This window comes from Muscardinus avellanarius, assembly GCF_963383645.1.
Source record: "Muscardinus avellanarius genome assembly, chromosome: 18".
Lineage (NCBI taxonomy): Eukaryota > Metazoa > Chordata > Mammalia > Rodentia > Gliridae > Muscardinus > Muscardinus avellanarius.
In genome coordinates this window covers 40,668,572-40,685,566 of record NC_137804.1, presented here as the reverse complement: position 1 = coordinate 40,685,566, position 16,995 = coordinate 40,668,572, and the positions used below count along the sequence as shown (strand labels likewise).

At 52.1% G+C, this 16,995-nt stretch overlaps 1 protein-coding gene across 1 annotated transcript in view; it reads left to right on the top strand.

Annotated features, from left to right (window-relative positions):
• The window catches only part of CPAMD8 (C3 and PZP like alpha-2-macroglobulin domain containing 8), a gene marked incomplete at both ends in the record, with an annotated part of 70,652 nt that overhangs the window by 26,774 nt on the left and 26,883 nt on the right, over positions 1 to 16,995 (top strand). Inside the window, 9 exons of the mRNA XM_080715416.1 lie at positions 866 to 1,033; positions 1,404 to 1,532; positions 5,195 to 5,384; positions 8,511 to 8,683; positions 9,705 to 9,854; positions 12,235 to 12,396; positions 13,240 to 13,379; positions 14,585 to 14,647; positions 16,259 to 16,490. Of these exons, the coding sequence (XP_080571542.1) occupies positions 866 to 1,033; positions 1,404 to 1,532; positions 5,195 to 5,384; positions 8,511 to 8,683; positions 9,705 to 9,854; positions 12,235 to 12,396; positions 13,240 to 13,379; positions 14,585 to 14,647; positions 16,259 to 16,490 (1,407 nt within the window). The remainder of the gene's footprint in view (positions 1 to 865; positions 1,034 to 1,403; positions 1,533 to 5,194; positions 5,385 to 8,510; positions 8,684 to 9,704; positions 9,855 to 12,234; positions 12,397 to 13,239; positions 13,380 to 14,584; positions 14,648 to 16,258; positions 16,491 to 16,995) is intronic.

Genomic DNA, 16,995 nt, shown 5'->3' with positions numbered 1-16,995 from the left:
CCTCAGCAAGTAGTGAGACTCTCATCACTCCTGTTTCAAAAATAATAACAGGCGGGCTTGGTGGCGCACGCTTGTAATCCCAGCATTCAGGAGGGTGAGACCAGAGGATCGCGGTTCAAGGACAGCGTCAGCTACTTAGTGAGGCCCTCTGCAATTCAGTGAGACCCTGTTTCAAAATAAAGAATAAAAAATAGGGCAGGGGGTGTAGCTCTGAGGTCGAATGCCCCTGGTTTCCATCCACAGACCTGCAAATAAATAAATAAATAAAGCCGGGTGTGATCGGCTTGTAATCCTCGCGCTTGGGAGGCTGAGACAGAAGGATGGTGCAGGTTCGAAGCCAGCCTCAGCTACTTAGTGAGGCTCTCAGCAACTTAGTGAGACCCTGTTTCCAAATAAAATAGAAAATAGGGCTGGGAGTATAGCCCGGAGGTAGAGTACCACGAAAATAAATAAATAAATAAATAAATAAATAAATAAATAAATAAATAAAAATAGGGCTGGGATGTAGCTCAGAGGAGAAGGGGGGGAGGAGGAGGAGGGCAAAGAAAAAAAAAAAAGACAATGAGGAGAAGGAGCCAGGCGTGGCAGTCCATGCCTGTAATCTTAGTATCTGGGAAGCTGAGACAAGAGGATTGCAGGTTCAAGGCCTGCCTCAGCAATTTAGCGAGACCTTGTTTCAAAATAAAAAATAAAATAGGGCAGGGGTGTGGCTGAGAAGTAACATGGCCCTGGCTTCAATCCCTAACAAACACACGCACGCACACGCACACACACGCGAAGCAGCTAGTCTCCTTTCTGGGGGACACCGGAGGCGGGGTGTGTGGCCACCTTAACCCCTACTGGAGTCCTCGCTGACGTCTTCCAGGTGGAGCTGTCCTACCCAGATGGCAGCCCAGCCGAGGGGGTGACAGTGCAGGTCAAAGCAGAGCTGTCTTCGAAGGACATCTACACCTGTGCGTTTGTGTCGCAGGGTGGGCTGGTGCGGTTTGAGATCCCCTCCATCCCCATGGCGGCCCAGCAGGTGTGGCTGGAGGTAGGTGAGTCCCCTGGGCCCTGTCGTTCAGCCAGCAGGCGGGGGTGATGCTCCCGGGCTCCCAGGAAGGTGCCCAACAGTGGGGCTGATGAGCTGGTCACCCCAGAGCCCCGCGGAGGGCCAGCAGGGGAGTGGGTTCCTGGCTCGGTCCCCCTGGCAGGCGCAGGAGCCGCTGGCCCGGCAGAGTCCTGAGCGCGGGCGGGGCCAGCCGGGCAGCTCGCAGGAGGCGCGGGGCTTCAAGGGGCTGCGCTCGCAGTCGAGGGGAACTGGAGTCTGGCAGTGTCGTGCCGCCGCTGGGCCAGGCAGGCTCAGCCGAGACCCCTCCCCGGGTCGGGCACTCTGCTCTGGACCAAGTGCCCTCTTTTCCTAGGCCAAGGTGACCGCGCTGGACGGGAAGGCTGCCGGGGCCCAGTACCTGCCCACTTACCTCTCCCTGGGCAGCTGGTACGCCCCCAGCCAGTGCTACCTGCAGCTGCAGCCGCCCCCCGGCCCCCTGCAGGTAAGGGATTCTGCAAGCTCACCCCGCTCCTGGGCAGGGTGGAGCCAGGAAGGGGTGCGTGAGCTCCCGGGGAGCTAGCACCCAGGCTCCGGGGGCTCTTTATATCTGCAACAAGGGCTGTTACACAGAACACACACACAGACTTTTGTTTGGGTGGACATTTGGCTGTGCCTCAGGGTCTGCTGACTGCCATGGACACCCGTGTCCCGGGTGCAGCTGCTATCAGGCCTGGGACGGCGCCCCTGCTGGAGGGCGGGGTCCCCGCCATGGCTGGCCTTCTCTCTCCTGTGCAAAGGCCCCAGGACTCCCTCCACCTGCTCGTGCTGGGTGCAAAGCAGGGGAGACAGGCTTGTATCTCACACTTATTCCTCCGGGGTCTGTTAGGGGTGTGCTCACGGACTTGATAACTTACTTAAATCAATGAACTTAAATTTTTTAATATTGGAGATTGAACCCAGAGGCATTCTACCGCTGAGCTACACCCCCAGCCCTGTTTTATTTTTATATTATTATTATTATTATTATTATTATTATTATTATTATTATTATTATTATTATTTTGGTGGTACTGGGGGTGGAACCCAGAGGCTTTCTACCTCTGGGCTATACTCCCAGACCATTTTTATATTTTATTTGGAAACAGGGTCTCACTAAGTTGCTGGAAGCCTCACTGAGTAGCTGAGGCTGGCTTCAAACCCGTGCGATCCTCCTGTCTCAGCCTCCCAAGCGCGGGGATTACAAGTGTGCGCCACCACGCCCAGCTTTTTTTATTTTTATTTTTATTTTGAAACAGGGTTTTGCTAGATTGATGAAAGTCTCACTACTTGCTGAGGCTGTTCTTGAACCTGTAATCCTCTTGTCTCAGCCTCCCCAGTACTGGGATTATAGGTGCACACCACCATGCCCCATTCAATGAATTCAATTATTATTATTATTTTTATTATTATATTTTCATTATATATAATATTATTTATATTATTTTTTGCGGGTCTGGGGATGGAACCCAGGGGTGTTCTATTCTGAGCTACACCCCCAGCCCTATTTTTTATTCTTTATTTTGAAACAGGATCTCACTAGGTGGCAAAGGGCTTCACTAAGGAGCTGAGGCTGTTCGCTCAGCCTCCCAAATGCTAGGATTACAAGCATGTACCGCCACACTCGGCTTGGTACATTATTAATGATACATGTTAAAATTGATGAATTTTTTTTCAGTACTGGGGATGGAACCCAGGGGCATTGTACCTCTGAACTACACCCCCAGTCCTAATTTTTATTTATTTATTTATTTATTTATTTATTTATTTATTTATTTATTTATTTATTTGGTGGTACTGGGGGTGAAACCCAAAGGCTTTCCACTTCTGGGCTATATTCCCAGCCCTGTTTTATATTTTATTTGGAAACAGGGTCTCACCAAGTTGCTGAGAGCCTCACTAAGTAGCTGAGGCTGGCTTTGAGCCTGCACCATCCTCCTGTCTCAGCCTCCCAAGCGTGGGGATTACAAGCGTGTGCCACCACGCCTGGCTGTATTTTTTATTTTATTTTATTTTATTTTATTTTTTGTGGTACTGGGGTTCCTGGAAGCCCTTCTACCTCTGGGCTACACTCCCAGACCTATTTTTACATTTTCATTTTGGAAACAGGGTCTCCTAAGCCAGCGCGTGGTTGGCTTCGAACCTGCGCGATCCTCCTGTCTCTGCCTCCCAAGCGCGGGGATTGCAAGCGTGCGCCACCACGCCTGGCATGTATTTTTTATTTTTTGAAACAGGGTCTCACTGAGTTGTGAAGGCCTTGCTAAGTAGCTGAGGCTGTCTGCCAACCGTGATCCTCTGGTCTCTGCCTCCTGAATGCTGGGATTATAAATGCGCACCACAGCCGGGCATGGTGGTGCACGCTTGTCATCCCCACGCTTGGGAGGCGGAGACAGGAGGATCGCACAGGTTTGAAGCCAGCCGTGCTGGCTTAAGAGACTCTGTTTCCAAATTTTAAAAGTATTAAAAATTAGGTCTGGGAGTGTAGCCCGGAGGTAGAAGGGTTTCCAGGAACCCCAGTACCACCCCCCCAAAAAAAAAGCACACCACCATACCCGGCCAATGAATGAAATGAATATTGATACATTATTATTAACTGAAACCCATAGAATACATTAGTTTTCACTCTTTTAGTGTACATTCTTTTGGGTTTGGTGGTTTTTTTTTTTTTTTTTCTGTTTTGGTTCTGGGGATTGAAGCTGTGCTGGTATTGGGAAATGGCTTCAAAATGTATTTGAAAATAACTTTGGTGTTAGAAAGCCAGGGCTAAGGTGTGGGCAGGCACTCAGACGGGGAAGGGACCTGCAGAGTCCCAGGTACCAGGGGTGATTAGCAAGAAAATAGAGGGAGCCCAGGGTCTTTTTTTTGGGGGGGGGTACGGGGTTCCTGGAAGCCCTTCTACCTCCGGGCTACACTCCCAGACCTATTTTATATTTTCTTTGGAAACAGGGTCTCCTAAGCCAGCGAGGCTGGCTTCGAACCTGTGCGATCCTCCCGTCTCCGCCTCCCAAGCGCGGGGATTACAAGTGTGCGCCACCACACCCGGCTATCTTTTACATTTTAAAGACAAGCAAAATTTCCCAAAGATGTGGGGGGTGATGGTGCCAGAAGCCTTCAAGAGATCCCAGACTGGATCTCTTGGGGTCTGTACAGGGCAGGCCCGCAGGAAGGAATCCCCACATCAAAAGACCTGCCCGGGGAAGGGGCGGGTCTAGTCGGGGCAGAAGGTGATTGGTGGAGCAAGATGAGGGACCGCGTATCTATAAAGCTGTGCTGTATCCAAAACCTTCGGTGACTGATTTTCAAGTCCCCCCAATATGCCACCCTCTGTGACGTAGTGCTCTAAGTTCTGTCCTATCTTTCTATCTTTGTAATAATAAAATTGCTTAAGCTTCCAGAAAAAAAGGGAGTTCTGGCTATTGTTTTCTGCACATTGCTAAGAACAAGAACCGTGGCTACATCTCACTGTTAGAGTTTTGGAGCCCAACAAGGACCCCCGTAACTAGTTTTCACTGTAACAGAACCCAGGATGTTCTACCTGCCAGCTACACCCCCAGTCCAGCCTATACATTTTTTTTTTTTTTTTGGTGGTACTGGGAATGGAACCCAGGGGGCCTTCTACCTCTGGGTTACACTCCCAGACCTATTTTATATTTTATTTGGAAACAGGGTCTCAAACCAGCCGAGGCTGGCTTTGAACCTGCACGATCCTCCTGTCTCAGCCTCCCAAGCGCTGGGATTACAAGCATGTGCCACCACGCCCGGCTACGTTTTGTATTTGAAATGGAATCTTCCTGAGTTGCTAAGGGACTGGCTAAGTTGGGGAAGCTGGCCTCGAACCTGTGATCCTCCTGTCTCAGCCTCCCAAGTGCTAGGATCACAGGTGTGCACCACCACGCCCTGCACCGGGTTGAACCCTTTTTCTTCAGGACCTCTCACCTCGGGCTCCCGCGCTGTCATCACGTTTGCTCTGCACCAGGGGACTGAGCACTGTTTTGACACCTTGAGCAGTGTCCCCTCCCTCACCATCCTGGCCCGCGCCAGGCTCCATCTCCCTCACCATCCTGGCCCGCGCCAGGCTCCATTGGCTGCCTCCCCAGGCAGGGCCTTTGATGTTCTTGTCTCCCCTAGGTAGGGGACAAAGCCTCCTTCTCTGTGAAGTCCACGTGTCCCTGCGACTTCACCCTGCACTACGAGGTGGCCGCGCGGGGCAATATCGTGCTGTCGGGCCAGCAGCCCGCCCACGTCACCCAGCGGCAAAGCCAGCAGGCGGCCCCCACTCGAGAGAAGCCCGTCCGCCTAACACACCTCTCTCAGACCGGTGAGCTGGGCGGTGGGTGGCGTTTCCCGTTCTTCCTTCTGTACCTTGAGTCTGAGATAGGTACCCCAGCTAGGGGGCCGAGGAGAGAGCCAGCCCAGATAGGAGCTGCCTGCACAGGGCCCCAGCGGGGCGACATCCTCTGCATGTGCTGACTCTAGTTTCAGTGCTTCTCTGCGGGGCTGGCAAGCTGGCTACCTGGGGCTGTGGGGCCTTTGTTCCCTGCCTATAAGTCCTCCCCCTCCCAGGCGCCCAAAGCTCCCCACAAGGCCCGCCTGCCCCCCACGGGCTTCCAGAGCCCCTTCCTCTTCATGGTCCTTCTGCCCAAAGCTTCTCCACCACCGGGACACGCCGACATCTGGGGCCACATGTCCTCTCAGGCAGGGTGTCCTGTGCGCTGTAGGACGCCGAGCGGTGTCCCAGGCCTCCTCCAGACGCCAGAAGTACCAACCTCTCCCCCAGACAGTGTGACAAACCAAAAAGTGTCCAGAGATGGACACTGTCCCTGGCGGTCAAAGTCACTGTGGTAGAATCACTGAGATGGGGGGATGGGTGGATAGATGGATGGATAGACTGATAGAACAATAGAATAGCAGGCAAGTAGGTAGGTAGAGAGGTGGAGTAATGGGTGGTTGGATGGTGGCTAGATTGATAGGTAGAGAGAAAAGGTCTCTCACTATGGCAGGGTTTCTTAGCCCCAGCACCACCGACATCTGAGGCTGGATCATTCTGTGTGGTGGGGGCATCCTGCGCACACACTGTAGGGTTTTTGTACTTATTCATTTATTGTTTTTGTGGCACTGGGGATGGAACCCAGAGACATTCTACCTCTGAGCTACACCCCTAGCCCTATTTTTAATTCTTCATTTTGAAACAGGGTCTCACTGAGTTTCAAAAGGCCTCACTAAGGCTGGTGCCAGGGCCAGCGAGGCTGGGATCAGAGCCTGCTGAGGGGTGAGGCCAGTGCTGGGGCCAGCAAGGCCGGGATCAGAGCCAGCCATGAGGCAGGGTTGGTGCTGGCATCTCCGAGGCCGGAATCGGAGTCTGCCATGAGGCAAGACCGGTGCTGGGGCCTCGAAGGCCAGGAACGGAGCCTACTGTGAGGCAAGGTCGGTGCTGAGGTCTCTGAGGCTGGGATCAGAGCCTGCCATGAGGCAGGGCTGTGTTGGGGCCTCTGAGGCCGGGATAGGAGCCTGTTGAGGGGTGAGGCCAGTGCCGGGGCCAGTGAGGCCGGGTTCGGAGCCAGCCATGAGGCAGAGTTGGTGCTGGTGTCTCCGAGGCCAGAATTGGAGCCTACTGTGAGGCAAGGCAGGTGCTGAGGCCTCTGAGGCCGGGATCAGAGCCTGCTGAGGGGTGAGGCCAGTGCCGGGGCCAACGAGGCTGGGATCGGAGCCTGCCATGAGGCAAGGCTGGTGTTGGGGCCTCCGAGGCCGGGATAGGAGCCTACTGTGAGGCAAGGTCGGTGCTGGGGCCTCTGAGGCTGGGATCAGAGCCTGCCATGAGACAAGGCTGGTGTTGGGGCCTCCGAGGCCGGGATAGGAGCCTGTTGAGGGGTGAGGCCAGTGTCAGGGCCAGCAAGGCCGGGATTGGAGCCTGCTGTGAGGCAAGGTCGGTGCTGGGGCCTCCTAGGCCAGTATTGGAGCCTGTGCAGGGGTGAGGCTGGTGCCGAGGCCAGGATCGGAGCCTGCTGTGAAGCAAGGCTGGTGCTGGGGCCTCCAAGGCTTGGATTGGAGCCTGCCGAGGGGTGAGGCCAGTGGCGGGGCCAGCAAGGCCAGGATCAGAGCCTGCTGTGAGGCAAGGTTGGTGCTGGGGCCTCTGAGGCCAGGATTGGAGCATGTGCAGGGGTGAGGCTGGTGCCGAAGCCAGTGAGGCCAGGATTGGAGCCTGCCGTGAAGCAAGGCTGGTGCTGGGGCCTCGGAGGCCAGGATTGGAGCCTGCCTTGAAGCAAGGCCGGTGATGGGGGCTCGGAGGCTGGGATCGGAGCCTGCGGAGGGGTGAGGCGGGTGCCGGGGCCAACAATGCTGGGATCGGAGCCTGGCATGAGGCAAGGCCAGTGCTGGAGCCAGCGAGGCCGGGATCAGAGTCTTCCGGGTGGACAGCCCAGTGCCGGGGGCTTCAAGGGTGGGATCAAACTTGCAATGCGGCATACACAGAGAAATATCACAGAAAATAAAAAATCAGATGCTTTCCCTAATATGCAAAAACTAGAAAGAAATGGGAATAGGAGGAGATCTGGTTGAAGAAAGGGCTCTATGGAGGAGCAATTATGGTGACCAATTAGAGGGGATGGGATAGGGGAAGATGGAATCTCTTTAAAACATGATGTACATAACCAAATATATCAAAGTTAATCACTAAATCAAGCATGGGATTGAGGGAGGGGGGGAGTGGGATGGAGATTGGGTAAAGGCTAAATGGATGATGTGTGATTGGATATTCTCACAAGCCTTGTATTCCTTTGTGATGTTTGACTACAATGCACCAATAAAAATATTTTTTAAAAAAAGGCCTCACTAAGTAGCTGAGGCTGTCCGCGAACTGCGATCTTCGTCTCAGCCTCCCGAATGCTGGGATTACAAGCTGCGCCACCACGCCTGGCTGTTTGTTTGCTTTTGCAGTACTCGGGATGGAACCCAGGGGCATTCTACCTGGGAGCTCCAATCCCAGTGCTGTTTTTTTATTCTTTATTTTGAAACAAGGTCTCACTAAGTTGTAAAAGTCCTCACTAAATAGGTGAGGCTAGCCTCAAATCTGCACACACACACTGCTGTGAGGGTCTTTGCCCAAGGGAAGGGAATAGGAAACCAACAATGACTTAATCTGCAACTTGCCCGACCCCAGAGGGACAGTGAGGGGCTGCGAGGCCCAGCAGGGTCCTTCCATGGCGATGGCCCTGCCTGGGCTTTGCTGCTGATGGAGGCCGTGGGCTGGGCGAGAGAGTGGCAGTAAGCCTCAGGTCTCTAGAGCCGAGCCAGTGAGTGTGGTCTGGACCCAGCAGGGGACAGGCATTCCAGAGTCAAGGGCGCTGGGCACCTGGCGCCAGGAGCGTAGTGTGGGAGCCCCTCGATGGCGCGGGTTGTACAGGAGAGACAGGAATTCAGGGCCTTCCCCCCGCCTTGCCCACCCCAGAGCCTGCTCCAGCCCCAGCGGCCGAAGTGGACGTGTGCGTGACCTCTCTCCAGCTGACCGTGACCCCCAGCATGGCTCCCCTCAGCCGCCTGCTGGCCTTCTATGTCAGGGAGGATGGAGAAGGTGTGGCCGACAGCCTCCAGTTTGCGGTGCGGACTTTCTTTGAAAACAAGGTAGTGCATCAGGGCCAGGCGGGGCGCGGGGCAGGTGTCTGGGGCTCCTCAGACGCCACCTCACAGGTACGACTCCTAGAGGCTGCTCTGCCACTGGGAATATAGTCGACATAATCACAAACCAATATACTCCACCGGCCATAAGATTATAATGGGAGCCGGGCGTGGTGGCACACGCTTGTAATCCCAGCATTGGGAGGCTGAGACCGGAGGATCGCGGTTCGTGGACAGCCTCAGCTACTTAGTGAGGCCCTCTGCGACTTAGTGAGACCCGGTTTCAAAATAAGGAATAAAAAGTAGGGCAGGGAGGTCAAATGCCCCTAGGTTCCATCCCGCAAAAAAAAAAAAAAAAAAAAAAAAGGGCTGGGGATGTAGCTTGGAGGTAGAATGCCCCTGGATTTCATCCCCAGTACTGGAAAAAAAAAAAAATAGGGGAGGGAGTGTAGCTCAGAGGTCGAATGCCCCTGGGTCCCATCCCCAGACCTGAAAAAAAAAATTTTTTCCTTTTTTGCTTGACTTTTTTTTTTTTTTAAATGAAACTAGGAATTAAACTCAAGGGCATTCTACCTCTGAGCCACACTCCCAGCTCTTTTTATTTTTTATTTATTTTTTGGTACTGGAGATTGAACCCATGGGCATTCCACCTCTGAGCTATACCCCCAGCCGTATTTTTTTTTTTTTTTTTTTTGTATGTGGGTCTGGGAATGGAACCCGGGGGGATTTGACTTCTGAGCTATACACCCAGCCTGATTTTGTGTGTGTGTGTGTGTGTGTGTGTGTGGTACTGGGGGTGGAACCCAGAGTCTTTTCTACCTCAGGGCTATACTCCCAGACCTATTTTATACTTTATTTGGAAACAGGGTCTCACTAAGTTGCTGAGAGCCTCACTAAGTAGCTGAGGCTGGCTTCGAACCTGTGTGATCCTCCTGTCTCCGCCTCCCAAGCGCGGGGATTACAAGCGTGTGCCACCACACCTGGCTCTGGACCAGGCTTTTGATTCCTTTGGTCTGTGTCCGTCCAGGTCTCATTAATGTTTACAGTGAATGAAACCCGTCCCGGGGAGGCTGTGGACCTTCGCGTCCGGGCTGCCAGGGGCAGTTGCGTGTGTGTCGCCGCGGTGGATAAAAGCATCTACCTGCTCCGGTCTGGGTTTCGGCTGACTCCGGCGCAGGTGAGCATCTCGGCATCTCTGTGGGGGTGGCCCTCTAGCTTTTCCTTTCTATTTCCCCCTTTCCAGTAAACCAGGATCTGGGTGTGAGTGGAGATTTGCTCTTTCCACGGGATCCATTTCTCGGGCGACCTGCTGGGTGTCTAATAAATCCTCAACCCTGTTTTCCTCTGGTATTGGGGATTAAACTCAGGCGTGTTCTACCTCTGAGCAACAACCCCAGCCCTATTGTATCTTTTTCTTTCCAAATAAAGTCACTGATGGCCTCATTAAATTGATGAGACTGGCCTCAAACCTCTGATCCTCCTGTCTCAACCCACCAAGAGCTGGGATCACAGGCACGGGCCGCTGCATCCGGCTCCCTGTCACTGTTTCTGTGCGTGGACAGATGGTGGGGTTGAGGTCATCGGGCCTGTGCAAAATGAACATTAGAGCAGGTCCAATGTCTGGCCCCATTCGCCTGTCTTCCAATGAACCAGTACTGTCAGTGCCTCTTGCCTAAGGCTGTCACGATGTGATAGACAAGTGATCTCTCATTGTCTATTTTTAAAATTATACTATTTAGCCGGTGGCGCATGCTTGTAATTCCCGTGCTTGGGAGGCGGAAACAGGAGGATCATGCAGGTTCAAAGCCAGCTTCACTGGCTTTAGAGACCCTGTTTCCAAATAAAAATATAAAAAATAGGTGTCTGGGAGTGTAGCCTGAAGGTAGAAGGGTTTCCAGGAACCCCAGTACCACCAATAAATAAATAAATAAAATTATATTATTTGTTTGGGGCTTTTTTTTGGTGGTACTAAAGAAGGAGCCTAGGGCATTCCACCTCTTAGCTACACTTCCAACCCTTTTAAAATTTCTTTGTTTTTTTTTTTGTTTGTTTGTTTTTTGGTGGTACTGGGGTTCCTGGAAGCCCTTCTACCTCCGGGCTACACTCCCACGGGCTACACTCCCAGACCTATTTTTTAACATTTTTATGTGGAAACAGAGTCTCTTAAGCCAGCGCGATCCTCCTGTCTCCGCCTCCCAAGTGCAGGGATTACAAGTGTGCGCCACCATTCCGGCTCTTTGTTTGTTTTGAAAAAAGATCTCTTTCTTTCTTTCTCTCTCTACTTAGGGAGAGTCTCCCTCAGTTGCTGAGGCTGGCCTTAAACCTTTCAATCCTCCTGTCTCAGCCTCCCAAGTCCTGGGATGACAGGTTTGCGCCTCCACACTCAGAGGTTCCTCCCTTACGAGAATTGAGCTTGAATGTCTTCAATTCTATGCTGGTGTGGAAGCAATATACATCCAGTAGAGAGTGGACTTGGCATTGCAAATTTGGATTCTTTCCTCCTCTAGCGATGTGCGGTTCCATGCTCTTAGGGCTGAGCAGAAGCAGAAGCAGCTTTAGACTAGACTCTAGACTCGACTCTAGACTCGACTTTAGACTAGACTCTCTAGACTAGACTTTAGACTAGACTCTAGACTCGACTCTAGACTAGACTCTAGATTAAACTCTAGACTAGACTCTAGACTAGATTAGACTTTAGACTAGACTCTAGACTAGACTCTAGACTAGACTCTAGACTAGACTTTAGACTAGACTCTAGACTTGACTCTAGACTCGACTTTAGACTAGACTCTCTAGACTAGACTTTAGACTAGACTCTAGACTAGACTAGACTTTAGACTAGACTTTAGACTAGACTCTAGACTAGACTCTAGACTAGACTAGACTCTAGACTAGACTTTAGACTAAACTCTCTAGACTAGACTTTAGACTAGACTCTAGACTAGACTCTAGATTAAACTTTAGACTAGCCTCTAGACTAGACTTTAGACTAGACTCTAGACTAGACTTTAGACTAGACTCTAGACTAGACTCTAGACTAGACTTTAGACTAGACTCTAGACTAGACTTTAGACTCTGTAGACTAGAGAGTCTAGAGAGAAACCCTTGGCACTCCACAGCATGCCTGGAGGCTGAGCCGGGATGCTCCGTAGATTATAAGAAGTCCATGTGGTTTGATATATGATGTTTCCAACCGTTAGTGGGTTTGTAGGACTGCGACCCCATTGAAAGTCAGCAAGCAGCCGGACTCGGTGGCGCACGCCTGTGATCCCAGTACTAGGGAAGCTGAGACGGAGGATGGCAGGTTCAAGACCAGCCTCGGCAACTTAGCAAGACCCTCTGCCACTTAGATCCTGTTTCAAAATAAAGAATAAAAAGGGCTGTGTGCGCAGCTTGGGGGTAGAATGCCCCTGGGTTCAATCCCGAGAACCAGAAAAGAAATATGAAAAAAATCAAGAATCAGTGGTGAGCCGGGCTGTGAAGAGGCTGGGCTGGAGCTTGCTGGAGCCCTTTTGCTGGATGGATTGAGAATTTCTGCTGACCCCCTCTTGCTGCAGGTTTCCCGGGAACTGGAACGCTATGATGTTTCTGAGGCCTTCGGGGTGTCCAGGGAGGATGGCCCCTTCTGGTGGGCTGGGCCGTCGACCCGACGTCGCCGGCGCTCTCCAGTCTTCCCATGGTCCTGGGCCCTCACCAAGGACTCTGGGTTCGCCTTCACCGTAAGGAGAGATGGATGGTCTCTGATCCTTCCTCCCACCTTCAGCCCCTCTTGCCTGGAAGTGAAGGGCCTGGGGGACAGAGATGGGCTGGAGCACAAGTTTCTCAATTTTCTTTTTCTTTGTTTTTTTTTAATTAAAAAAAAAATTTTTTTTTGGTGGTACTGGGAGTGGAACCCAGAGGCTTTCTACTTCCGGGCTATACCCCCAGACCCATTTTATATTTTTTTAATTTGGAAACAGGGTCTCACTAAGTTGCTAAGAGCCTCACTAAGAAGCTGAGGCTGGCTTCGAACCTGCACAATCCTCCTGTCTCAGCCTCCCAAGCGCGGGGATTACAAGTGTGCGCCACCACGCCCAGCATGAGTTTCTCAATTTTCTTTACTTTCATAATTCTATTTCCTTTTACCCTGAAGATAAGCAGAGTGTCCCCCTCTGATGTCAAAACAGAGGAGAACCGAATTCTGTACAGCCTGCAGGGCTCCACGGCACGGCTTCGTCCTCAGATACGTGTCTATCTAGACCCAGCACATTTCCATCCTCCCCAAAGGAGACCGTCCCCAAGAGCAGCCATACCCCTGCTCCGGCACCCACGCTTCCTATCAATGGAGTCGCACAAAATGTAGCCTTTTATGACAGAGCCCACGGCTTCTGACCCGCAATTCAAACGTGTCACTACAATTTGCTCTGCTCTGTGCTGGATGGTCACTGGGTTTCAGCACCTCCGAGCCGATGCCACCAGCCGAGAGCTGGTCCAGGGAGCAGCCCCAGAGTGAGCAGGAGGCGGCAGCAGCATCCTTCCCTCCTCCTCCTCCCCCAGTGCTGCTTTGGGTATCTGTTGCCTAGGAAACGGGACTGGTGGTGATGACAGATAGAGTGAGCCTGAACCACCGGCAGGACGGCAGCCTGTACGACGAGGCCGGCCCCGCCTTCCAGCCCCACATGGGGAGTCTGCCCGCAGTGACGCCTGCCAGGCACCCCCCCAGGTAACAGTCTGGGCTGTGGTGTGTGTGTGTGTGTGTGTGTGTGTGTGTGTGTGTGTGTGTGTGTGTGTTTGGCTGGGTATGTGTTTCTGGGAATTGAAAACTTTCAGCTCTATTTTATTTTTATTTTTTATTTGAACACAGGGCCTCTGCCAGGTGTGGTGACACATGCTTGGGACACCATGTCTGGCTTCCAGCCTATTGTTTTTATTTATTTATTTATTTATTTATTTATTTATTTATTTATTTATTTTTGCGGGTTTGGGAATGGAACCCAGGGGCATTTGACCTACGAGCTATACCCCCTGCCCTATTTTTTATTCCTTATTATTATTATTTTTTGTGTGGAACCCAGGGGCTTTCTACCTCCAGGCTATACTCCCAGACCTATTTTATATTTTTTATTTGGAAGCAGGGTCTCACTAAGTTGTTGAGAGCCTCACTAAGTAGCTGAGGCTGGCTTCGAACCTTTGCAATCTTCCTGTCTCAGCCTCTTAAGCGTGGGGATTACAGGCGTGCGCCACCATGCCCGGCTTATTTCTTATTTTGTAACAGGGTCTCACTGAGTTGCAGAGGGCCTCACTAAGTAGCCGAGGCTGTCCGCGAACCACGATCCTCCTGCTCAGCCTCCCAAATGCTGGGATTACAAGCGTGCGCCACCACGCCCAGCGTTATTTTTTATTTTGAAGCAGGGTCTTGCTAAGTTGATGGATGCGATTGGCTTCGAACCTATGTACTGGAATTACTGGTGTGCACTACCGTGCCTGGCTTTTTTTTTTTTTTTTTTTTGAAACAGTCTTGCTTAGTTTCCCAGGCTGTCCTTGAACCTGCAATTCTCCTGCCCCAGCTTCCTGGGATTATATGCACAAAAATTTTTTTCCTTTTTTTTTTTTTTTTGCAGTACTGGGGATGGAACCCAGGGGCATTCTACCTCTGAGCTACATCCCCAGCCCTAATTTTATATTCTTTATTTTGAAACAGGGTCTCACTGAGTTGCAAAGGGCCTCACTAAGTAGTAGCTGAGGCTGGCCGCGAACCATGATCTTCCTGCCTCAGCCTCCCGAATGCTGGGATTACAAGTGTGCATCACCACGTCCGGCTTTATCCATGAAAATTTAATCCTCCCTTCCTTTCTTCTCTGCATTCTTCATCTTCTTTCTCCTCTCCCCTTTCCCTCCCTCCCTTCCTTTTTTCCTTTCTTTCCACAGGGCAGAAAAGAGAACAAGGACCTTCTTCCCTGAGACGTGGGTCTGGCGATGCCTCAGCATCAGGTGGGTAGACTCCCTCCCCTCCTGTCTTTGCGGTGGCCTCCAGGCCCTGGGAGAGCTGCCCGCCGGGTCGCCTGTGGACCCGCCTCCGAGATCTGAGTGGGACCCGGTGGCGCATCCTTTTCTAACGTGGAAAACTCAAAGCTGTGAAGTCAGTTTGGAGTCCCGCTGTGGCCTTGGCTACCTACCCACGAAAATGACATTTGAGGGCCGGTGTTTCTCACAGCTCCCGGGGTAGCTCTCCGCTCTGTGTGCATATTGGGCTCTTTGGAAAGACTGGGGTTCCCTGGACGGTCAACTTGAACCTGCCCGCCTCTCACCTCCCTGTTCCCTCCGCCAGGACTCTGCGCACCCCCGCCAGACAGAACGAGCGGCTTTTCTTTCTTTTTTCTTGGTAGTAGAGATTGAACCCAGGAGAATTGTCCCTCTGAGCTATACCCTGAGCCTGTTTTTTAATTTTTTTTCTTTTGGTGGTGGTACTGGGGTTCCTGGAAGCCCTTCTAACTCCGGGCTACACTCCCAGACTTACTTTTTATATTTTTATTTGGAAACAGGGTTTCCTAAGCCAGCGCGGCTGACTTCGAACCTGTGTGATCCTCCTGTCTCCGCCTCCCAAGTGCGGGGATGACAAGCGTGCGCCGCCGCGCCCGGCCGCCCTCAGCCCTTTTTATCTTTTAGTTTGAGAAGAGGCTGCACTAAATTGCTATGACTCTAAGGGCTGAGGTGGACCTGGAACCTGCCATCCTCCTGTCTCAGCCTCCCAAGGGCTGGGATTATAGGCATGCAGCATCGATCTCAACTTCGTGCTGGGTGTTTGTTTAAGTAGCAGAAAAAGCTGGATGTAATGGCTTGCGCCTATAATCCCAATACTTGGGAGGCTGAGACAGGAGGATTGCAGGTTTGAGGCCAACCTCAGCAACTTAATGAGACCCTAACTAAAAATAAAAAAACATAAAAGGGCTGGGGGGGGTAGCTGGGAGTTAGAATGTCCTTGGGTTCAATCTCCAGGACCATAATAAATAGATAAATAAATAAAGTAGCACAAAAATTAAAAGAAAAAGCTAAAATTCTTTTTCTTTTTTTCTTTTTTCTTTTTTGGTGCTGGGGATTAAACCCAGGGCATTCTACCTCCGAGCTATACCAGCCTGATTTTTTTATTCTTTATTTTGAAACAAGGTCTCACTAAATTGCAAAGGTCCTCACCAAGTAGCGGAGGCTGTCCATGAACCGCGATCCTCCCGTCTCAGCCTCCCAAGTACTGGGATTCCAAGCATGAGCCACCACGCCCGGCTAAAATTTGTATTTATTCTATTTCTCTTCTTCCCCTGTATTAGGGAAGGATCCCAGGGGCACTCCATGACTGAACTACACTCCAGCCCATTTTATTTTTCATCCTGAGACAAGGTCTCGCTAAGTTGTCCACACTGCCAGCCTGCGATCCTCCTTCCCCAGCCTCCCTGTCCCTGGGATGGTGGTCCTCTCTTACACTGGACTCTGCTGTTCCTGAAGAGCTTTTTTCTGAGCCCCCCCCCACCCCGGGCTCCTCCTGGGGTGTCAGTGTCCATTCCCGCCGGGCCCTGGAGAGGGCCCACAGCGTCGGCTGTCTCTCCGCAGCGACCCGTCTGGGGAGGAGACGCTCCGCCTGCAGGTGCCCGACTCTGTCACCAGCTGGGTGGGCGAGGCCGTGGGGCTGTCCGCCTCGAGGGGCCTGGGCGTCGCGGAGCCTGCCCTGCTGACGGCCTTCAAGCCCTTCTTTGTGGATTTCTCGCTCCCGCCCCTCGTCATCCGTGGGGAGCAGGTCAAGATCCCACTCAGCGTCTACAACTACATGAGCACCTGCGCCGAGGTACCACGCCCTGAACATGTGGCCTTCCCCGTTGCTGGAGTGGGGCTGGGCCTTCGAGGGTGGTATGGGGCAGAAAGGGTAGGGTGCGGTGGGGGGGATAGCGTCTCTGTGATCAAGAAAATATGGGTGCGATGGTGTCTTAGTCTGTTTTGCATTACTGTAACAAAACACCTGAGGGTAACTTTGAAAAGAAAAAAGGTTTACTTATCTATTTGTTTTGGCACTGGGGGTAGAACTCTGGGCCTCCCACATATGGAGCATGAGCTCTGTGTTTGAGCTATACTTCCAGCCCCGGAGGGTTGTTCAGCCCATGGCTCTGGAGATCCAAGCTCCAGGGTGGGTATCTGGGGATGGTGGTGTGGGGTGTCACACGGTGAGAGCCAGAGATGCATGTGTGTATGTGCATGTGCATGCGTGCGTGTGTGCGCGCGTGTGTGTGTGTGTTCTCTACTCTCTCTTGTCTTCTTAGAATGCTACCAGTACTGGCTCCACTCCAACAGCTACA